Source organism: Symphodus melops (assembly GCF_947650265.1).
Source record: "Symphodus melops genome assembly, chromosome: 4".
NCBI lineage: Eukaryota > Metazoa > Chordata > Actinopteri > Labriformes > Labridae > Symphodus > Symphodus melops.
The window spans coordinates 13,574,774-13,599,910 of NC_136694.1; the positions used below are offsets into that span (position 1 = coordinate 13,574,774).

General features: G+C 40.3%; 1 protein-coding gene across 2 annotated transcripts in view; it reads right to left on the reverse strand.

Annotated features, from left to right (window-relative positions):
- Nucleotides 1-1,727: 1,727 nt before the first annotated feature.
- chchd6b (coiled-coil-helix-coiled-coil-helix domain containing 6b) overlaps nucleotides 1,728-25,137 on the reverse strand; it is a 53,156-nt gene continuing 29,746 nt past the window's right edge. For both annotated transcript variants that reach the window (XM_079342285.1, XM_079342286.1), the window contains 2 exons: nucleotides 17,096-17,231; nucleotides 1,728-2,043 (listed from right to left, as the gene is read on the reverse strand). In XM_079342285.1, coding sequence (XP_079198411.1) covers nucleotides 2,020-2,043; nucleotides 17,096-17,231 — 160 coding nt within the window. In that variant the 3' untranslated portion in view covers nucleotides 1,728-2,019. The remainder of the gene's footprint in view (nucleotides 2,044-17,095; nucleotides 17,232-25,137) is intronic.

The window sequence follows — 25,137 nt, forward strand, 5'->3', positions numbered from 1 at the left end:
AAGGACATAAAGTCACAGGCGCCAACAATATTAACGAGGAGGCAATTTCAGTGATGAGACTCATTCAAATCCAACAAACAGCTTCCTTAAAAAGAACACAAACATCATCCCCCCATCAAGATTGTGTTTATCTCATTTCACCGCCAACTCGCTTTGAAAACATCTCATAAAGCCTAGTCTTCCTCTTTTTTTTATACCCATTGTGCTCTCTTATCCGATATATTGGTGAAATATCCCTGATATTTCGGTAATTCCGCCAATTTAATTAAAGGGGGTGGATTTCTAATAAAAGCCAAATGGCAGATAGCGGTGCCTGGGCTTTTCAAGAACTTGTTTAATCAGAGAATTGCTGAATGGGAGAAGGCAATAACAAAGTGAATAGAAGCTGGTATTTGTCAAGAAATGTCAGCGAGAAAGAGGTGATATGAGAGACGCTCTCTATATGGGGGCTGTCTTTAATATAGGTAGTATGTGGATCGTGTCTGTGGGGTCAGAGCAGCCTAAGCTCTGCTATAGAAGTTGAGTTCATAGTTGGAGGTGTTCCCTGACTCACACATTAACAAACTGGACTGAAGGGGCTGATAAACACACATTCACACACCCATTCATTCACGTCGATGATCTTTACTTTCTTAGATTTCTATAATAGAGCGTTTATTGCATGGATTAGTCTGTGGGCATGTGCGTGTTATGTCCTGATCAATACCGTGGTGGTGCTGGAGTCAAACTGTGATCAATAGATTGCTTCTCAGTCCTATCTGAAACGAATACACTCCACTGCATTCAACATCGACTATGACTTGTGTGAATGTGCTTTTATATCCGCTAACCAGTTTACAGGAATATTATGCGGTCATTAACATTCTGTGCTAGACTGTTGTGTGCAATATGTATGCATATGTGTGCGAGAGAGAGAGAGAGAGAGAGAGAGAGAGAGGGGGAGAGAGAGAGAGAGAGAGAGAGAGAGAGAGAGAGAGAGAGAGAGAGAGAGAGAGAGAGAGAGAGAGAGAGATAACAAGGCTCTGTCATTCCGTGTGTGACCAACCGTCACATACATAAGTGCCAATGCATTTTAACTGCGGCTCTCCTTTTTTTGTGTACACACATAGACACACAAACACACAGACACACAAACACATAGACACACAAACACACAGACACACAAACACATAGACACACAGACACACAAACACACAGACACACAGACACACAGACACACAGAGGGTTAAGTGTGTAAGCACAGAGATGCGCTGTGAGCTGTAGCTCTGTGTGCTGACCTTCAGGGTTATCTGGAAGGTTTCTCCACACCTTGCTGCTAGCACTAACCCCGGCTGTCACCATGGAAACACAGCTAGCAGGGACAATATGTGGCCTGTCCGGTGTGTTTCATACATGCACGCAAGCACTTTAACGTGATGGCATGTTCACAAAATGGTTAAACGATCATGGGGAAAAACAGTAACAGACAGTAACACATGTGCACACATATTTATCACACTTCACTCTTCATCTGTCCCACACTTCATTTATCCCTTGTTTTCTTCTCTCTCGCTCTTCCTTCTCTCTCTTAATGGAACCATGAGCACGGCATAATCAAACCCCTGGGCCTCACTGCATTGACAGAAGGGTGCACACGACCCCATTTTCAGTAGTGGAAGCATTATTAGCATGAAGTGACAAGACACAGCCAGTCGCCAATCGCAAGACAAAAAACCTGCAGTCTCATCACCACTGGATCACTGGGATTTATTTCAGTGATGGCAGGGGTGTGCCAGCGCAACTTGACAATAAATCAACACATCATAAACTCTGAGTGACATGTCAAGATAATACACTCAAAAAAAAACCAAACAAGGAGGACAGTGAGGGGAAAACAGGAGGGGGTTATTGAGTGAAAGTGAAAAAATAATACAGTGGATAAAAATTGAAGAAGAACCAAAAAAAAAAAAAGGCAAGAAAAAACACAGATAGGACATCTCTGCTTCTTCATGACTTCTCCTCCTGCTTTCTTCGGGTCTCTCAGCCGTGATTCGTCAGTGAGCTCTGAAAAAAAAAAAAGGAGGCAGAAAGGAAATGGGGAGGGGAAAAAGAGAAGACAGAGCGTCAAATTACATTGCTCACAAGTAGCTAAGGGAAATTCACAAAGGCAGAATGCATCATGAGATATCGGTCATTCTCAGGGCATGATTACACTTAAGCACGCTTCATCCCTAAAGTCCAGTTTGTTTGACCAGTGGGTACACGACACTGACAGTATACATTATGGACAAATCCACAGTTTTATAGCTGTATCTGACTAAACATGACTCAATATAAGTCACAGAGTAGCTGTCATGTTCTCTGTGATGTTCTCTGATGTGCGTCTCTTTTACTGTTTTAATTCATTTACGGCTGTATCTGATTAAAAAAGACTCAAAATAAGCCTCAAAGTCAGTAAAGTAGCTGTCCTGTTCTCTTTGCTGTTCTCTGGTGTGCAGACGCAGACTTATGTAAATGTCACCCAGGGAGGCTGATCGAGCCCCCTACACCTCTGACACCTGTCATTGTGCATGTTGAAGGGGCACTGGTGGCGCAGTGGGTAGTGCGTGCACCACATGTATGGAAGCTGTGGTCCTCTTAGCAGGCGGCCTGAGCTTAAATCTGACCTGTGGCCCCTTTCCTGCACGTCATTCCAGGAGCTGGGGATCGAACCCCCTGAGAGGCTTCTTTGACTATGGGAGATGTTCTACACAAATAGAACTCATTTAATATTTTTTTTAATGGACCGAAGTATTGAGGAATGTTAGTGGAACGGCTGATAAATGAACTCCCTTGAGTGTATATTTTCCATCAGTCAGTGTAAAGGAATGAAACAGACTGAGGAACAGGCACAGACACATTTATTCAATCTGTAGCGCAGTGAATCATAGCACAGGAGCTGCAGGGAACGTCTGTATTGAAACACAATAAAAACAAAAATAAACCTTGGAGCAGGGCACTTCACTGCAGGAGCAGCAGCGAGTACTTCCAAAAACTACCAGATCCTTTTTTTCCCTTTTCGATTTCAGTTCTTCATTGAATGTTAAAATCCGACAGCTTGTCACTGAATTTTGCTTGCTTCTCTAAATTCTGCCCCTGTTGCCATAGCACCAACGTTTTGTGTGGTTTGAGTACCCGAAGAGGCAGACTGCTCATGAGGAAGACTTTGAAGTAAAGAGAAAGGAGGATAGCTTGTATAGGATGAAGGAAATGTGTAGAGAGAACCTCGTGTGTCTGTGTAATCCAATCCACTCAAAACAAACGTGGGTTAAAGCGTCCTGACAAAGCAAGAAAAAATGAAACACAAACAACTGAAACAGTTTATTTCCGATAATAATAATGATAATATCAATTATCGAGCATGTTAACTTACATTATAAGAAGAAAAAATAAAAACTATGATTAGTTTCTAATGTACATAGTGACTTTTCTTTGTAAGTTCCAAATGTTGGGGAGTCCAGACCTGTAGAACTGAAAGCAGCCTCAGCAGATTTCTTGTGGGACACTTTGGAAACTTTCAAAGAAAGGCAGTGTATGACATGAGAGTGCACATTAGGACATGAAATGAAAGCTAGTCAATAATATATGAAGGTGCTAAATTATGTAAGACCTTGAAGATAAGTAGATGGAGTTTTAAATGAATTTTAATAGAGACAGGTAGCCAGTGCAGTGATGAGAGAAGATAATGACTGTGATTTTCTTTCTTTGAACAGTATTCGCTCAAATCAAGGCTGCAGCAGTCTTTTTTTTTTTTTTTGAAAGGCTGGTAAAGGAGAGGGGCAATTATCTGAGTGGCTGGTAATAAAGGCATGTATCTGTATCTTTCAGCATCACTCTGGTAAATAAAGAACAACAATAAAGCAGATTTCATTGAGTAAACAAATAGATTATATATGTGCAGGTTTCATGTTGGTGTATCAAATCGCTTGTGAAGCATTTTGGCAAAGTATTGAAAAGATGACTTAGATTTGTCTTCATGAAGTTTACAAATCTTTCATAGCTGATTAATGGTTCAGAGAGCCAGATTACCAGGGTACAACCAGGATTCGTCTTAGCCGGTATGTACCTGCTTTTTGCAGGTATCAAATGCAGTTGTTTCAGGCAGATAAATAAATGACTGGGCAAAACGTCAAGCTGGGAAATATACAGCCAATAAAAAAAGGAATGATAGCATAATAAATATTGTGTTTCTCACACATGGACAACTCTTTTTGCTCTTTAAAATCTTTATAAGATCACGAAATGTGATGGATACAATAAGCTACTATCTCCTCTTGCTCTGCAGATGGACGTGGGGAAAATGTCTGCTTGTATGTCCCTCAATTGAGTTGCAAGGTCTCACACTGAAGATGACCCTTCTTGTGACATCGTGGTAATAGTTATGTCCATGTTTCTATGCACGCTTACTTTTTGGTCATTGCCTTACACTAAGCCATAAACCTTCACGCGGCTCACCTTTAAGGTGAACAGAAAATAAAATGGAACTTTTCAAACAGTGAGAGCGGGGTTAATTGGATGCCTGTATTAAATGTGCTGCTGATGAAAAGGCTACAGGTGTGTAGGTTGTGTGTATGTGTATGTGTGTTTGTGCGTATGTGTGTTGAAGAAGAGATAAAAAATAAGATCAGATTGATTTTAGACATTAATGTTATTGAGAATTAACTGACTGAAATTGGCTTAAAGCTGGGCACAGGTACAGCATCATTCATTATAATTGAACTGTATAAGAATACAGCCTTGTGTTTCTCCACTTTTAAAACAGGCATATCAGCTGCATGTCAGTCGGGCTATACTATTTTGTTCTTTGGCTGCAGTGTGCTATTTGCCTTGTGGCGGGCATTACCCTGACTTATTTATTTCGAGGTGGGAACAAAACAAAACACTTGGCTTCTTTTATAATGACAGAAAATTGAGCTGTTGCATGTTGTGATTACTTTCTCTCTGAAGCTTGCTGTGCGTCGCGCACTGAGCTGAAGTAAACTGTGATTTTGCGAGAGTGAGTCGCAGGTTGGCCAGAGTGGTGAACACTACCAAGAGATCTTTGAAGACATTCAACTCTTGCCTGATGAGGAATTAACAATAGTGTTAGTAGTTTTCTTGAGCATTGTATTGCTTTTAAATGCAGCAGAGACCCCTTTAAAAGACATCGGGCGAGTGCTCCTAAAGCTTCAGCTTGTGGCCGTCGAGCAGGCTACAGTAGTTGGTAACTACCACTCGGTGCTCGGCTGGCAGACAGACATGCCGGTGGGCAGGTTAGATGTTCACTTGCCAAGTGCATCCGAGGGCATCGCGGCCTGTGCCATTGAATTGTAGATGAGCTGCAAATGTGACAAGGGGATTTAGCTTTACTGATCCACTCACATCTAGTGTTATGAAGGGGGGCAGTGTGTGTCAGCATATGTGCAGGAAAAGGCAGAATTCTAGGTCGAAAAAGGTTTGTGTGTGCAGGAGTTTAAGCATGCATTAAGGTGTGCTGCGGTGTGAATGTGGGAGTTTGTGGCATTGCAACATTTAGATAGAGCAGTGTGATGGGACACTGTGCCTCATGCATAGTGTATGAAACAGTTCCTGAATTTCAAACTGACCCTTAGCACCTCCCACAGTACACACAGTTCAATTTGGTGCCCCAGGTCCAATTTTGGACGACCGCCATCCACACTTAGATGATTTAGAGAAAGGAAAAGCTTTTTATGCTTGTCACCTTGGGCGGAGAGGGCAGCCAAATATTCAAGCTCAGAGTCCGCACTGAATTTCATTAGTGAACAGTATTTTAGGTACAAGATCAAGCTTATTTTGTTTAAGCAAATCCATAAATATATATCACAGAATGATATTCTGTTTTCGTGGAGGTGATAATATTCTTTTTTTTTTTTTTTTTTCATTGGAAGTGTTGTAGAAGGGCAGTTTAAACTTTATCATCATTTCCGAGGTTTTACTTTGAGCTGTTGTTTTGGATTTTTTACTGAGAGGTTTTTCTAATATTGTGCTCAGCTCATTAATGTCAGGTGGATGCTTTACTATACAGCAAAGTCAGTATACAGTATATTAGGTAGACACATTTAGTGCTCATTCATCCAGTTCAAATGTTTTTTTTTTCAAAGTAGGTTACATGAATATTACATATGAAATGTAACTTATAACAAGTGAAAATAAAACTAAATCAAAGGTTAACATTGAAAAAATAATAATACAAGCATAAACCAATAATAAAATAAGTTTGACAAACTGCTAAAGGGACAAATGAACTACTGATGACCTGCTTGCATCCGCAGGACGCCATATTGAGGGTTGAGCTTGTCGGGGTTGGGTAACAAGACCAGTGGAGTCTGACACTTAACGCTCTGAATGAATTAAACATCGCAGTCAACTAAAAGTGTCTTGATTAGCTGCTCGACATGTTCCACTACTAACTTCCACAAACAGTTTTATTTTTAATGACTGATGGACTCAACTTTTCTACAACAGACACTTAGAGAAATGACACAGATTGGACAAACTCTGAAAACATGCAGACAGATGGAGCGACGGACGATCACACAGACGCAAAGACGTGGGGGGGATTTTGTTCTGGCTTGATAGACACATACATTCAAATGTTCTTATCTGGGAGTTGAAATAGAATATCACAGATTAAATGCACAGTATGTACATTCTGCCACCAGGGGGCTTTCAATCAAAACAATAACTCAAAGATTATTAGACTTTGTGGCTGGCGGGGAATCCTGGGAGTTCTTTCTGTGACCCCTCCCCCGTGAAAAGGAACTCAAACAAAACAGTCCAATCCCGGACCCTCAGGTGGAAGGACTGCACAAAATGAGAACATACAACGTTTGTAGTTGTGGGCTTTGTATTCAAAGACCAATAAGCGGACAACGCTCTCTCTCTCTCTCTCTCTCTCTCTCTGGTCCACTACAGAGTATAAAGTCAATTGCAGGTGATTTTTTTTCCAGAGACACCCCCCAACATGTTGCTTCTGAGGTTTTCAGGGGGGCTCAAGTGTCAATCAGGGGGTCTCAGACCCCTCGCACCCTGCTTATTAACCATAAAATTATGAATTTGATTCCTGCTGTAAATATTTAAGGTAATATAAGTACTAAAAACAGTTTAGTCTATTTTTCATTCATTTATCACTTTATCTTGTTTATCTAAAGTTCTAATCTTCTGATCTACAGTACATCACTGCTGAACGTTATCTGGCAGTAATATCATGGTGATACCAAAAATAACCATATGGATTTTTTTCTCGTCATTTCACACTTTCTTCGGCTGCCCTCGTGAATTGGAGCCTAATTTTACAAAAAGTTGAACCGAAACTGTCGTTCGTTATCACTGACTCTTGCTGATATTTAGATTGAAAGCACACAAGCAGTGATTCACGGGCAAGAAAGCACAACATACAGACACACAAAGTCCTCATTTTCTTCCACCAGTTTCCATCCAATTAGTGGGCAGAAGATTGATTGTTGGTTTTGATGGCCAGGAATCAACTTCGAATGGCTGCAGCGTGGAAGCAACAGAGTGCACACGCTGAGTATGTTAAACTTTTATAGTCAGACACTACGGACAAATAGACTTTCAATACATCTGTGTTAAATATAGGGGAACGCTCACATGTATACGTACTCCCATACACTAACACACTTGCCTCGCTCACTTGCCTTTTCTCTTTGAGAAACAAATATAATAGACAAGAAGAAAATCAATAACTGTCGTCTTAGCTCAGTCCTAACAGCATTCAGTTCTCCGCCTTTCTCTGGACGGACAGAGACAGTTGCTAGGCAGGATTGTCAATCAGACGCTCGCAGAGTGGCCGAGGCTATGGCTGCTTTATAAACACAGACTTTCACTGATTACACAGGCAGTAGGAAAGCTAGACAGTTAATCAGGCAGTCAGTTGAAGGAGCCTCTTAGGACGGCAGTCGGCTCGTTGGTTACACATAAAGGAATGTCTATTTGTTCAATAAGTCACCCTGCATGTTGGTTTAACCAGATGGATCGACACAAAATGAAAAGATTCTAAAGCTAATGCAGACGTTTTTTTAATAAAAATGTGCAGACTGAACTTAAATATAAAAAGCAAGACATCTTATAGCTCTGCTTTAGAAAAGACTAAAAAATCTTCTCCAAAAATATGTTCATTTCAAACTAGTGATAAAGATTTTAATACTAAGAAGACATTACAAATAAGTATACAACTCTTGTGTCAAGCCAAGTGAAATGCGCAATAACTAAAAGAATAAAGTTAGAAAACATATAAGCTATCAGGACAACAGGGGGGCAGGTATCAAACACAAAACTGGTTGATTTGGGGTACACACTAAACATGGCTGTAGTCTCAGTAAGCCATTGATCTCTGTAGAGTCGTTATGAAGTCTTATGATAGCTGCAAACAGGTGGCGTGGAGGCGGGGCTTCAGCCTACAAGCAACCAGCTACAAACACACCCACCTGTCAGTCAACTCAACCATGCCCTCGCTTTTGCAGATTCACAGAGGAGCACCTCAGTCTTTAAATAAGTGGGTGCCTTTGTCCCAATTTAAACCAACACCTTCTGTTTACCCAAATGAAGACACGCGATGGCTTAAAGCAGGACAAATCGATCACACGTTACAGAGATGGTGGTCAGTGGAGCGTAGCATCATGGATCAGAGGTTCAGCTGGATTCTGAGAGACTGTTTTATAGATTTAAGAGTGAGAGGGAGACAGAAAGGGAGGGTGGCTGTTGGGAGAAGATGGGAGGGAGGAACACGAGAGAGAACAGCTCATCTTTATGTGGCCTGTGTGTTCAAGGGGTGGTCGCCTTGGAGATGATGGATGTGAAGGAGGGGTATGGATGGAAGGAGAGAGGCATAAAAAGACAGGAAGATGTGAGCTTGCGCGCAGGAGTGTGTTTGCGTGGGCAATAAATACGGGTATACAGCGTTCATAACAAAGGCATATGTCAATATTTCTTTTCATAATGTGTCGCTAGAGCACTTTACTGGTAAGAACAGAAAATATCTGTGTCTGGAAATAAGTCATATGAATAGTAATAGTGATTAATGGAATGAAAATGGCAGAAAAAATAAACCTTTGGTTTTACACCCTACAAAGCTGCTGGAGCATCAATGTTGAGGGAACGTAAGTTCACTGTGAAGGAGATATAAATGATCGTGAACTGTCTTGTGTTTGCGTTTATGAGTTTCAGAGAAGGTTACTGCAGAACAGAAGAGGCTCTGTTATCAGATCAGTAAGAAGAAAGGCCAAGTCTGGGGCTTACCACTTGCAACTACTCATTGCAATACACATACATTAACAAACACCAAAACAGTCATTTCTTTTATGTTCACATTTTGTATTTATTTTAGATTTCAAAAGTCTAACTTTTCTTCTCTTGTTTACCCAGCAGGAAAGGTTGACAGACCGTCCTCCATCCTTTCAGACGGATTTCTTTTCTCTCCATTCCTCCCATCAACCACTCACCCACTGTAGCTCTCTCTTACAGTTTTCTATTAACCCTTCTTCCCTGACAGGCACTCTTAAGCCTCTTTCTCCCAGACTTTTCCTCTCTTTCATCAGTCTCCATCCATTTTCCCCATTGACAGACTCCTTCTGTTCCTGTTTCATCCCATCCCCTTGTTTTTTTTTTCTCTCTCTCTTTCGCTCAAAATGGCTGAATTTCTCCTTCTCAAATTCTTCACCCAGATAAACTGAACAGGTAAGTATGAAGACATCTTGGTGTATTGTGTCTGAGATTTGCTATGGGGCCAGACGACGGGGTAATAGCGGGGTGACATGATCTTTATGGTCATTACTGAAGCCATTCAGTCCCCCCCCCCCACACCAAGTGGAATTCAGGTCTAAACATTTCGGTAGGACTGAATGCTGTCTGAAGGGGCTTAAGATTGTACTGACACCATTTTGAAAAATACATTGGTTGTTTAGTTTGTGGTTAAAAGAGACTGGAGTGGGAAATGTCAACTGAAATGTTATTTTGAAGGAAGAAGGAGAAGTGCTAGACAGATACAGAAGATTCACAGAAACATAAACAGCTGAACACGGGAGCAGAAGGACAACACCAACAGCACAGATGATGGAGGTGACATTAAGAGAGAAAAACTCCACACTGCAGATCCATCTGTAAATCCATGCACTCCAAACTACTATTTTTTTTTTCTATAACAGACTGACAAACTAACAAAAAAAAGACACAGCCTTGAGTGGCAACATTTTGAAAGTAATTTTCTATAAAGACGTCAATTTTAAATCTTTTATACACAATTGTGGTAATGTTAGGATCACAAATCAAACTTTGGGGTATGGAACAATTTAAACGATTGCTGTGAAGTTCACTGAATGGTGCCGAGTCTTTTACTGTGAGAACAACAGATGTTGGTTTCAAAAAAAGGCAAAATCATTATTCAACTATAATTTGAGTTTCATGTTTAAACTCAAATACAAGCTCAGTTTGTTGGTTGCATACAACGCTTTTGATTGACGGTTAGGTATCTGCTTTGTTTGTCTCATTTTGTGGCAAAAAAAAAGTTACATAATGTTTTATCAATGTCATATTTGGGGGCATTTTTAAATAGCTGAAATGGGGCTTCTTATAATTGTAATGTATACAATGTATAATGTATATTGCAATACTAGGTAAATATTTCAGTTGCATTAATACACTTCTACATTTAAATGTATGTCAACTAGTCAGCAAAAACTGTTTTATCTGTGGAAAGAAGATTTCATAGATTGGGTCATAGGTCCTAAGCCATGTTGATTCTTAACTCTCTGCACTCACAAGTTTTCCTACATTAGATAGTTAAATCCAACTACAGATGCAATTTCTGTTGCCATCATAAACACAACTCTTATCTTCTTGTCTTTAAGACTACATAAATATCTCCATCTATATGTTGATAACTCTACAATCCAACAATCACACGCCGCTATTATCATCTACCATGTTTACACCTGGCCAGTTTGAAGGCTGTAAGTTGACAAAATAAAAATGCAGATGAGACTTAAAAAAAACAGCTAAATGTTCGGGGAGGAAATTTCACAGTTAACTAATCCTAAACATGTTATTTTATCTTTTTATTTTTCATTAAAGGGGTGTGTCTCTATTTTTTTTTAGCATCAGCCCCCCACCAGGCTCATCAACACCTTCCATGTATACGGTTTACCTGTTGAGAATGGACATCTGTATCAAATCTTTAATGCCCTATTTAAAGGCTACAATACTGAATCAACAGATTTCTGATTACATTTAAAAATAGCTTCAAATACTTTAATACAACATACCTTTTTGGTCTCAGCAGTGCCCCATAAGCACTGAGTAATCAAGGCAGGACCTGAGTGGTACTTAACCGAGCATCTCAGTCGGCCTGCACACACTCGTGCCTCAGGGTACACAAATACTCCGTTCAGGAGACCGACAGATTTAAGTGGGCGAAGTATGTGGGATACAGTAGAAAGTGTTGCTGAGATGCCATTGGACCCTTGCTAATGGTATTAAATGGCACAGAACTAGCATTATCATTCTGCAGATGGCTGAGGCCTTGGGAGTGTTGTGGAGGAAGGGTGGGGGTGACACTTACAGTAAGTGGTGGCTGGAGAAACATTTGTTCTTGAATGTGACTTTGAGGACATCTGTGTTTCGTTAGACTCAGAAGGTGGACGGGTAAACTCTCCGAATGCTCACTCAGAGTGTCACAAACTGCCAATGAGAGTGACAATATATGAGAAGCTGTCAAGGAGTAAAAGAGCAAACGCCTACAAAATCGTCATGGTAACACAGGCCTTTGTTGGGCTGACATTTACCCTGCATCTACACACACACACACACACACACACACACACACACTCTAAGGCCCAAGATGCATGACAACGGGCCGACCACAGACTATTACAGGAGAGAGAGACGGAAGTGATAGCAAAGAGGAGGTGCAATTCCACATCCTGAGGCTACTGTCCAAATGGATGTGTGGAAAAATGTGTGGGTGTGTGTGTGTGTGTGTGTGTGCATGAATCATAAAACATAAAAGAACTTTTGAGTGACATATAGGAAGGCTGTGCCACTGTAGATAGTGGGTCGGGTGCACTTCAAGTCTGGAGAAAGAAGAAGTGAGATAGATACGTTAGTGATGTTCAGATCAAGACTCTGGCAGGGAAAAAGACCGATAAGCAGGTCGCTGGTTTCATCGGCAGATTGATTGACAAGCAGGCGGGCTGACAGAATAGGAGATATATACAGCAAAGCCTTCATTAATACACTTATGGGAAGCCAGTCTACCGTAGCTTGGACGTCTTGCCATTGACCCGAGTCCAGGCAGTAAGGCAACTTCTGCTTTGTTTTTCATACCCAAACTGAATATTTGCTTTCACTTCTTAAAGTGACAGGCAAATTTTAAAAGTACATAAAGACTGTAACAAAACCAGTTTTAGGCTGGCAGATGGTATTTGACAAACGTCAAGCGAGACAAAAGAGAGAAAGATAACTATATTTATGAAAAGCATGAACCATAAGGTATCAGCTTCCGACAAAGATTCATTTCAGCTGGAAAATACAGCATTCTTCTTTAATCACAGAGAAGAATGATTTGCTTCAGAAAATCTTTACAAGCACATACTGATAACAAAAGAACAGGGCTTTTAAGCTGTCGGGGGGGGGGGGGGGGGGGGGAGTTTCACCATGTAGGCTCGAAGCTTTGCCGTCTATTGAGCAGTGATGTTATTGTGGCGTTTATGTCCTTTCTCCCCATGAACAGCCACTTTATTTTTCCTGCAACTTTCACAAATTAAATTTCAGAGTGCATTTTCAAAATAGTTTTGGAGGCTTATGCTGTCCTTCAGTTCTGCAGAGAAGAGGCTTCTTTTATTTAACCAACATATGTCAGCTCAACATAACGAAGTTTTGTTTCTAAATGAAATATATTGGGATTTTTTTTTTAAATAGATTTGAATGTATAAGGAATTAAATAATAAATAATGTACATGATAAAACCCACTTTGTTGTCCAGTTTTGCAAAAAGCAGATACGAATTCTCACAGAGAGGAAGTAAAACCTCCAATTACAAACAGTCTCAATGATAACTCACTATTTCCCTCAGGTGTCTAGTAGTATTATATTTCATAACGTCATATGATCCAGAGCTCTCTCTTGTGACTAAATGTGCGGTGCATATTGCTCCCCGTTGACCCTTAACCACCTGCAGCAACACTGAAACTTTTCCTTGTGAAACTTTGGTCCAAGCGCTCGGCTTTGCCAAGCTGCTGGCTCTGTCAGATCCATTTATAGACAAGAACACTGGACAGCTGCCTGCGTGTCCACAGGGGTCTTGGGACTGCCCACTCATTTCTTTTCATTAAGGCTGACTGATCGGAAGCCTCCGGTGGCAGCTCTTCTTGTCTGCGCTCTATTTGACCCAGTCTCAGTCACAGGGGGATCCATTCCAAGGTAGTGTTTGAGAAGCCTTTTTAGCACCCAGCAGAACTAAATATTCCCATGAAGCACGGGACAATAACTAAATCTACAAGGCTGATGGTTTTACGGACAAACAAAAATAATACAATCTGCTCTGTTGGATGACGTTTTACTTGGGTCACTCAACTTTTGAAGTGCAATATTTTCAAGGGGTAGATTCAGGTTTTACATTAAGACTTGTACATGGTCTGATCCTTACTGAGTTATACTGTTCACTACAACTAGAGTTGGGTTTCTTTTGCCTGTTTTTAATCACTTATTGGCAAATTGACAACACAAAAAAAATGCCAAACACAAACGCCAAGCACAAACGCAGACCAAAAATGTGCTTCAGGAGGCTTCAGGATGAACAACTGTTTTGTCGGTTTTTCTACCCTGATCAGATCTGAGATGAGATTCTCTGAAAGTCACACAGAAATGCGTATATCATGTTGGTTAAAGATTAGGGATGGGAATCAACACTCGAGTTACCTCATTACCTTATGACCCATTTTTTAACCATTAAAAAAAAAAAAACCTTAGCTGTCAAAGGTTGCCCTCTGTGTTTTCTGTGGCGTGCTGCTCATCAGTACTGCTAGTCTGGAGGACGGCTGTCTTCCAAATCCCTGTCTGAATGAGATGCCAAGTGTTACCGCATTCTACCGCGTTGTCCTCATGCACCTTTATCACCCCTCACAGCTGTTGATGAAGGTTGATCTGATGTATAAGTATGGCCCATTGTGGCACTGAGGGATTAAAACTTGCTTACAGTAATTCCTTAAATGAAATCTGAATTACAGTCACTGCTGCTGCTTCGTCTTTGCTGACCATGCAGATAAGGAAGGCGAAGTACAACAATTATCTCCCTATTGTTTTCTGAACGGTGGCTTGCATCTGTCCCTTTCACCTGACACAGTATCTTACCCTCACATCTCTCCCTCGGCGCCCCCCCTCCCCACTTTCAGCTCTCCCTCGCCTCTCAGTTTGAAAGAGTCTGGACCAGATCAGAACCTCCTCTGTCTCCATCTCGTACTCCTCTGTGGCTCCTTCATTCCCCTCTACTTTCACAAACCCCTATCTGCCCACTCTTGTTGCACAACGTGTGACCCTTTTTTTTTGCATGCCGCTGGTGTATAAGATGCTCTTTGTTATATTGTCAAACTTTAGAATAAAAATGTAAATTTTGTGTTGCAGCTACAGCGAGAGGTGAAAAAAAGTGAAAAGAGGTCTCAGTTCTAAAAGGACATCATACTTATAGAGTTTGCTTGAATTTAGTATCTAGATAAGACTGTGCTGCTTTGTTACCAGTATGACGGTTTGAAACGATTATCAGGGCCTCCTGCATCGTGTGTGTGTTCAACAAAGACAGCAGAGGGTCTGAGAGCAGGCTGTGTAAATGAACATGCAAGGGATGGCAAGCTGACATGTTCGTCAAACCAACCAAGAGCTAACAAAGCCTTATAGCTAGCAGTGCAGATCAGAGCTAATGTGCTGGGTAATGTGAAGCAAGTGTGCCATGAAGGGCAGAGGAAGAGGCTTGAAGACAAGGAAGAGAGGTGCACGGAGGATGGGAACTGGAGGAGAAGAGATGAATCAACAGTGACAGCGGCATGGAAGATCCAAGGATGAGCAAATGATTCACAAAATGGACAGGTAAGAGAGAGGGGGGATAGGAAATAGGATGGATTATTGGTTTAATAGGATATTTAAAAATGAGCACTTCAATCTTAAATCCCCGAACATTTAAGAGGGGTTTTGGCTTGTGATAGAGCACTCTTCAGAAGTCTTAAAGGTCAACCTCAAAACCCCAAACCACTTCAAAAGAGCAGCGCAGGTCGCTCATGAAAAGAGAGATTTCATCTCAGTGGGATTATCCCAATAAAGAAAGGTTAGGCTCAGGAGATGTTATTTGATAAAACGTTTCAGATCAAGATTGCTTCAGTAGGTATTCTCAAATATATCAAACTTAGGAAGAGATAGTCAAAGTCGCTCACATAGTTTGGTCTGCCGTGCAGCAAAAACATCTGCCAAATATACTTTTTTTTCTTTTTCCACCGGGGGAACAAGTGAAGAACTTTTACGTTCTCCTCAGAGGTGTGAGAGTCTACACCAGGGGTGTCCAAAGTGCGGCCCGGGGGCCATTTGTGGCCCTTGAGTGGATTTTTTGTGGCCCTTGACTTCAAATCGAAGAATCAGAAGATTTTGGCCCCAGGCCTCATCAGATGGCATCTTTCGTTCTTTTTTTCATTTTCATGTTAGCGAGGGAGACCAATAAAAGCCTGACTATTCTTTCCAAAAAATTAGAACACAACAGTTTCCCACTGCAATTAGTTATTGTGTATTTACATTATTTTTCGAAGAGGTCAAATTACAAAAAGTTCCTTCCAATATTTAAAAAAACAAAACAAAAAAACCCTGTGGCCCGTGAGCGATTCTAACGCAACAATTTTGGCCCACAAGAAAAAAAGTTTGGACACCGCTGGTCTACACAGTCACAGAGCCATGGGTTTGGCGGGAATTTGCCCTTTTACTCTCTGCCTGTCTCTTCTGTGTTTTCCCTTTCTTCTTCTTCTTCTTCTTAATCGTATTCACATTTACCTTTTCAATGATATGCCTGATTGAACCTGAATTAAACACTTGCTAGTTTGCTTTTTTCTCTGCAGTTTTCTCACAGTCTCAAATTACACAACACACGCTCACAAAACAACTAACAAACCAACTCACGTATAAATATATACACTGTTTTCTCCCCAAAGAGCCCCATCCAACTGGCAAATGGATCTTTTGAACCAGTTTAAAAAGACTGATTGCTTTTATTGTGAGCCTTTGCTTTGCTGTTATCGACCATTTAAACTGCCAAATTCGCCAATTGTTGATTTGCGCCTTTTATCTGCTTTGGAACCATATCAGTGCGTTCTGTCATGATAATAATGTGCAAATTGCCCCATTCATTATTGTTTTTTTGATGGAGAAATTGGGTAAAATAAGCACTTTGTAGATAAGCTGACGGTCTGAACACTATTTGCGAAAGCATCAGCAGAACGCAGAATGCATTTCAAAGAGACGAGGACCCTAAAACTGATTTTAATACACTAATAACGGTGTAATCTTCCTATCAGAGAGTTCCAAAACACATAGCACGCCTGGTGACTTATAAATTCACTCAATATGCGTGTCTCATTGATTAAGCTATGTATTTGAAGCGTCAAAGTAACCAACATGCAGATTACAATGCTCAGAAGTGGATTGATTTTGTGCAAGGATTGAAAGGGTGTTTGTCTCTTCCCCCTTTTTTATTTCCACTGTCGCTGTTGCTGTGGAGTTTCCTGCAGGTCTCACTAATTAACTGCTATCCTGCTGTCCTCTTCAAAAACTGGAAGCAAAGTGAAAGGCGAGGGAACTTCTTCATGTGCTCTGGCAAAGAACATTATGAGCAAAGAGTCAAGAAAAGTGAACAAAATAATGGGAGTGAGATATCGATTGAGAGTAGAGAAGTGTGGAGTTACCTGTGACATACACATTCTTACACGTATTACAACTGACTAACACGCCCACACAATCAAATTTTTACTCAAAAATCCCTTCCAAAAAAAAAAGAAAGAGAAATAGCCACTTCTAGTTTGCGGCTCTCGCCTACCTTCTTGGCTTGCTGGACGCAGACCATGTACTCTTTGGCCAGGCTGGAGCAGAACAGGGTCTGCTGTGGGTTTTCTCTGTAGCACTGCAGCACCTTGACCTGCAGCTCAGTGCACACGGACGCAGTCTGCCGAGGTCTGTGCAGGAAGAGAGGGTAGAGAAGAGGGTCAGCGTGATTAAAAACATGCAGCACTGCCAACCGAGAATTTCCTGCAGTTACTCTATGTGCTGAATTCTTCTGGTAGCAATCATCAGAGTATCAAAGCCCAAAATAGATTTTTGTTTTTCTCCTTGTACAAGCCATAGTTACTGACACGCCTACTGCAGTTATTGTTCAGTAACAAGATAATTAACTAAAATAACTTATTGATAAGTATAGCTGCAGTCAGAACTTATACACCCCCCCAGACTTCATGTCTATCTTCAAACGAGCAATAAAACTTTCGACTCCCACACTGCCGACAACTTCCATCAAATTTGACCATGAGACCAAAATGGTTTATAACCATTAGTGCACATTATTTACCAGGGGGCCAGTGTATGTCAAGTCGGCCGATATCTGATAGCAAGGGTCAACTAAGGAATCCCTACGGATTAGCATCGTCGACTGCTGTCTCATTGGTTTTGTTAGATTTATTCACATTTTTGCATTAGTTTCCAGAATATACTTAAATGAGAAACGTAGGGCTGGAATTAAATATGTCTTATTGTTTTATCATTAACATTGACATATCAACTAAAAATAAAATGGTGCTGCAGGATAACTTAGAAGTTTATTTAAACAATATTTTTACTGATGTAAAACATGGGGGAATGGCCTGACATACAGTACAATTCTACGGCTCAAGGTCGTATGTGCAAATACAACAGGAATAAACAGCTATACAAAGGACTTCATCTCACTTGGTCATGAATTCACACTTACTTGAAACCACAGATATACTGTAGCACTGAACTTCTGTACCGTGTCACCACATTTCTTTGGGAGACTTTATTCTTCTTTTAAAAAATAAATAAATAAATAAATAAGATTGCTTATAAATTGTTTTAGTTTCAAATGTAAAAGGAACAAGAGTTTCAAAGGCTTTAAGATGCAGCCTGTGCAGAGAGATGAATTATGCATTGACAAAGCAGCTTAAGAGTCAAACTTTCGCTTTTCTTTTTTTATCTTACCCACACATACAGTACATGTGTGTACACAAAGGCACACAATCATATCCACAAATGCGTACACACACACACACACACACACACACACACACACACACACACACACACACACACACACACACACACACACACACACACACACACACACACACACACACACACACACACACACACACACACACACACACACACACACACACACATCTACACACAAGCACACGACTTATTATTCTGAGCAGTGCTTCATGTACGAGCTCTCGTGTGAAAACTCAGGTCAATAGAAGCACGATGGATCAAAAGGGAACAGAAAAGAGGCAGTCCCTCCATTTCAGGTGGACATGAAGAACTGGGAAGAACTTTTTTTCCTTCTCATTCCTGTAAGAACGTTGCCATGAATATCTCGAAACTCTTAAGTCGCTCTGTGAACTACACTTCGAGACTTGCAAAAAAATACGTCTCAGGCTCTAACATGACCCTCACTTCTTCATGTTTATCATCGTCTACACAAAAAAAAGTCATTCATTTCTTAAAGTTTGACTCTGCAGGAACACTTTGTGCTCTTCAGATGACTTCAGGCCGTCTTCCTATTCAGGCATTATTACAGTTTGATTTTTAAACAGTTTAACTGAGAACTGCCACTTCCTTGACGTACGTGTTTTTCTTTTCATTGACAATCATCGCATGTGTACTTCATCACATTATTGGAAATAAAGAAATCTTACAATCTCTCGCCAAAGACTTTCTCTCATGTTTATTTCCTTCACATAAACACTTGATGGTCTGTCTCAAGGGGGGAGTTTGCCTGTATACATACAAAATAAACTAAATAGAATAGAATACAACGAACAAGTCACAAAAGAAGAGAATAAAAGGTTTCTTCTACTTGTATCTTCTTCTCCCTCTGTCCGCACTGCACTCCACTCAGACCCCATAGTTGACATCACTGCATGGGCTCAGCCACACTTACAAAAACCATAATCTGTGATCACAATATGTCTTACATCCACAATTTGGAGGATCAAACATTGTCCCCAACTTTTTCCAAATACAAATACATTGTTCCCAAGACATCCCATTTCTAAGTTCCAATAAGTGGTGTGTCATCTTTGTTCCTGTTTTTAATCAAATATCTAATCCAATCCAACTTTCCACGTTAAGCCCTTTGAAACAACCACAGATGACAAAAGTGCTGCGCTGGACTAAAATAAAGAAAGAGAAAGGAGCAGAAAGAAGTAGTGTTTGATTCGATGCAGAGTCGCCAGGCTTCATTTAACATGATGAGACGTGCATATTTATTTTTTGACAAACTGACCCTTCATGCCATCCCTCAAAGAAAATTCAGAATAATAAATCCTTCACATATGAATTAGCACACACGTGAATTTGCGTGTGCACAGTGATTTGAAAAAGGCAGGGCACATGGCTGTGTGTGTGTGTGTGAGTGAGTGAGTGAGTGAGTGAGAGAGAGAGAGAGTGTGTGTACACTTAGAAGTGCAATGGAGGGGAGAGCAGCAGGATTAAATAAATCACTGGGATGGAGAATATTCATGAACAGAGAAGTGAATGCGACCTGAGAAAGAGACAAAGACTGAGTGGAAGAGAAACAGAGAGACATTGAACAGACAGTGATGTTAACATTTCTCTACGTATAGTGTGAAGCAAAACAACAGCTCCATTTTAAGATGACAATTATTTATTGTTTTCAGAAGGGTTGTTCATCTTGTAATTTTTCACAATTACATTTTTACTCCAGAGGTCATGTTTCCACTCAAGATCGATTTTGGATTCAAACTGATTCCCGATATTTCCTGGTTGTTACAAAGGGTGCTTTCTTCAGGATCCACTCCAGTCTGCTGAGTACTTCATTATTTGACAGTATCAAACTATCATTAACATTTAAATCAAACTTTTATTTTTGTAACATTTTTAATCAGCTGATTGTAAACAATACACACGAGAATGACTAAAACATGAGTTACATTATTTAAGCCTACGTATATGCTAGGCGACGTTGTAGAGGTGAAGGTCTTCTCAAACAGATGATGGGATCTTGTTATTTCTATTGCCCGTTTAGAACTGGTTACAGATCGGTAAAGTGATGCCATGTGCAGTCTATCTGTAGTTGTTGGCCATTGTTCCACTTATGTCATCGCTGGTTGGTGGCGTATGAATTGAGCTCAGACATTTTGAATCGTTCCCCAGGTATTTCACTTTCATTTTGCAGTCCCTGCATACTGAATACGTTGAGTTTAGGTTTCTCTTACACTAGGGATTATAAAATCCACAGTGCGCTCCAATGCTTGCCTTTAATGAAACAGCTCAGACTGTATGCTGCTCCGTAGACAGTACAGTAGGTATTTTAGTATGTTGGACCTCGACATACATTACAGACACACACGCCCTGCTGTTTCAGTGTAATGAGGATGGTGGAGGGCGTTCAGAGAAGAAAATGGCAGTAACTGGTCTGTGCTCAACTTGGTTGCTACTGAAACTTTACTTAGAAAAGAAGAATGTACATTGAACCATTTCATCCTTTTTATACTTACAATATTTAATTAATGCATCTTAAAAACACGTGATGAATTAAAGCTATACAAACAATGGTTGATTGATTGAAATGTAATGGTTTCGTCTTTCATTGAATCAGAACTTAACTTTTTTAATATTTGTATCAAGTGAAGATAATACAAGATGAAAGTCTATGAAAGCTTAATGTTTTATTGTGCATCAGTAAAGGACAGGTGCGAGCTTATTTGCTAAAGTTAGCAAATTAATATTAGCCAGGGTCACCACCGGGACTGCTAGGCCCCTAAACAACTTTTAATATTGGGCCCCTACGTCAGGCAAAACCAACCACTGAGAATTTCTATATCCACACCTCCATCACACAAATGACTGATTGAAACTTTAAACTATATGCTTTCCTCTACACTCTGAAAATGGGAGATAAATTAACGCTATAATATTTCCACATCGTTAAATTTAAACTTTGTCATATATTCACCTTAAAGGCATTTGAACCATTTCTAGCAGCGCTGTTTAACTTGCTTATAATTTTGTTCTAAAGGCTTTTAATGTCTAAACGTGATCTTATTGCTGAGACTTCTGAAAAACTATACTGGCATTATTGATGTAAACATGGAATAAATCTTAATTAGAGTCTGCCTCACTTGTCATCATGATTTCAAAATGAGGCTGTATTAGTTCATCTCAGTTCTGAGTTCAATTTATTTTTCCAAAACTGCATTATTATTTGTCTCACCTGAAAATAGTTTATTAGGAAGAAGTAGCAGGCTGTTTTTACAAGATTCATATGAAACCGTAGCAATGAAGTGAAATACATTTATACATAAAACGCAAAGTGATGCAAACGATATTCCCGGCTGAATCACCTGGTTTTACTTCAGCCTGTAACATCCCTCAATCTCACTCTTGACTCCACTGACGGCTGACGGATCAATACAGTGGAGGTACGGGGCGGACTAAACCATTCTGCGCTTTAAGGGGAGAGAAGGGCCTTTGAGAGAGACTCCACAAAAAAGCTTGATAAAAATAGTTTTATTTCAGACCCATTCAGGGCCCCCCTCCCCACATGGGCCCTGGTTTGTCAGTCCCACTTTTCCCTCACACTACGACGCCCCTGATGTTAGCTAATGATAATATCAGGATCACTGTCAGCTGTCACTTAAAGTCAGATTCTCAGATAGGATGCTGTAGAGGCACTAAATAACCTCGTCGATTAACTGTTTTTCGTTTACAAAACAAAACATGGAACTGGTTAACGCATGTAGGTGGCAGATGGGCGGTTTTACAAGTGTGTGTCGTCGTGTGAACAGAATCAACTATCTTATGTGTAATGTTTTGCCATCAGTCTCTTAATTTGGGCATCAGACAGCCACTGCAATTTCTTAAGGTCGATATCATTTTCCATGTTTTCAAGCTTAGAACTGCTTGGCCCGTCCAATTCTTCAAGTTGGTGATGTAGGTTAGTTTAACATTTATAGGTAGACAGGTTGCCTGGCAGTTTAAAATAGTAATGAGGCTAGCAGGGGATAGCGACAACAGTAGCCCTCAGGTATAAATCCAGGCTCAAATTGAAAAAAATAAAATAAAATAAAATAAACAAACCCCCACTTTTTTCTCAATTCAACAAGAGAAAGTTTCTGATAGCAGGAGTGTTTTAATAATGGAATCTGAAGCAGAAAATTGCCTCTGCTAATCTGCACCAACTGCCTCGTCTGAATGAAATTAGAGGTGAGCTCCTATTAGAAAAACATTAGCTGCCCCAGCTAGTCTGATTGCTAACTTTTTGCAAGGAAAAGAAACAAAACAATACTCCAACGGTTTTCAGCATGCGACACTTTGCATAAATACGTGCAGAGTTGGCGGAGAGAGATTAGGCTCAAATCGTTAGACTTTCTCATTATTTTTTGTCTCACCTGGCAGTGAATGGTTTTTATGAAGAGAGCTCAAGTTGTGCGCTGCTGCAAACCATAACATTGGGGAATAAAGCAATAAGAAGAAAAAGGGAAAGATCATGAAGGCATAGCAATTTATTATTCCATCTGTGTCAGAGTCGATGTTTGTGTTGGTGTGAGTGTGTGGTGTGTGTGTGTGTGTGTGTGTGTGAGCAGTTATTAATGTGTGACAAGGATTTGGGCTTCTTTAAGGCAGCAGCCATGGTATTATACTTTTACTTTTAATATCACGCTGTGTGGCGGTGGAGAGAAGAGAGGATCAAAGATGTCATGGCCGGGGTGAGATCAAAAGGAATGACAGAGCATGCGTCTTGCATTGTTGGAGGCTTTGTAAAGCTTTTATGATGCTGCCATAAGGATAACTGTCACAACGTTACATTTCAACTGATACGAATATTACTTTCGAGTCACAGAAAAGCAGAGCTATGGCTTTAATTCAGGTCTGTCTGAGGAGTGCTGTGATCATTTAGGTAGTTAAATTAAGAGCAACAGTGTTTCCACCTTCACTAAATGCTGCAGAACAGCTAAATCCTTCGATCACACGGGACCTTATGAAATTATTCAGAAACTTTGTTCAGTTTAATCTCAACTCCAACAAAACCCTTACAAAGTCTCAAAATAAATACAAGTCGTGGACTGCTGACAGACAGAACCCGCTCGTATCTCCACACACTGACAGCTGAAGTGCTGAACAGAGATAGGAATGCAGGAGAACAATTCGCACTCTGTTAGCCCGGCTGATTGATCCCCACCAAACTCACTTTGTGGGAATATAAGAGACAGAGATGGGTGGGGATAAGGAGAGCGTTTCATTAAAACAGGTGACATGCGGGAACAAGATAAGGGGTGCATGTGTGCGCGTGTTTGCGTGTGACATCTCATCACTGATAACTTTTCAATCAGGAGTCCTCGCGCTTGGACGACTCACTCCAGTCGAGGGTGATGTGGGGTGAGACATGCTCTCTGGACCGTTTCACTGTTATCGCCTTACATCGCTTGTCTCGTTTTTTTTTTGTTTTTTTTTCTAGTCATCAACAATTTCAATTCCAGTTTTGTGTCATTGCATTTGTAAAGTCTGTTCTCTTTAAAGAAATGACTTTTCCTTGTGAAAAAACTGTAGAGCTTTAAAAATCCAATCGCCCCCCCCCCCCCCCAAATAACAATATTAGCAGATAATCCAATCTTTACCTTTTACTTTGGCTCTCTTGTCGAACCCTCTATAGTATATACTCTGCTCCATGTTACACATGTTTTGTATTCTATGCGATGTTGCTACTCTTGTGATGTCTCTTTACTGTGGTGCTGACGTCAACATAATAACTCACTAAATAAATCTGTTAGTTATGCATGTGTCTGTTACTTGTCTTGAAAGATGTGTACACTGTAGCAAAACCTCTAAGACTGCACAACATACAGTACATCTGTAGAAGCAAAAGAACAGTTCATGATGACAAATACAGTTAAAAATGTTTGAAATGTTAAAAGCATGGAAGAATTCATGTTTTTGAGTAATTTGGTTCATGTTGATAAAAAGGTGTACTTTCCTTTTAAAGGGATACTTCACCCATTTGCATGAAGCTTTGTATCATTAGAAATATGATGCTTTTTGCATCACATGAAGAAAACTTTTAAGCAAAGAAAAACATATTTTTCTCGTCTCAGGGCAAAATGAGGGCTGGATTCACGACCATTCAACACTACTACCATGTTTCTAATGATACAAAGCTTCATGCAAATGGGTGAAGTATCCCTTTAAGATTGTATTCGCACGAGATATCCTATTGATTTTGTTTTTGATTACGTAGTAGTGCTTGTGAGCTTTGAAAGCAAACGGTTTTCTTACCTGCTTTTTATTGATTATTATTAATTAGTTACAACAAGTGTATCAGTCAGTCTCGTTCATATCAGTGGAACTTTGAACCCGAGTAATAAAACAGACATTTTTCCTTTTTTACAATATTTCTGAAGTTAACTTTTAAGTGTATAGCCATAACTGGCGACGGACACTATCAGTGGGAAGTAACTTCTTGCGAACAACAGACATCAGAGTAAGCCATTGAAAGTTCTTAAGACTATTCAAACCTCTACACAACCTGCATTGTGAACCTATCACTATAACTGTCCAAATAAAGAGGAAACAAAACAAAACAAACAAAAAAAGTACACAACTATACATTAGAAGAACATCCCTACACCAAGAGAAGGAGAGAAGTACATGAAGGTAGAGGACGACAGTCAGGGAAATCAAAACGACTTCAGGACCATGGGACTTGATCATTCAATACAGGACATCTTTTCGCCTGCATAGCGACACTCTCATAGGCTGTTTTCACATTTTCACTGCATGAAAATTTCAGGCAGGTTGAACCTGCGATCTCCATGACTTGTTCAGGCA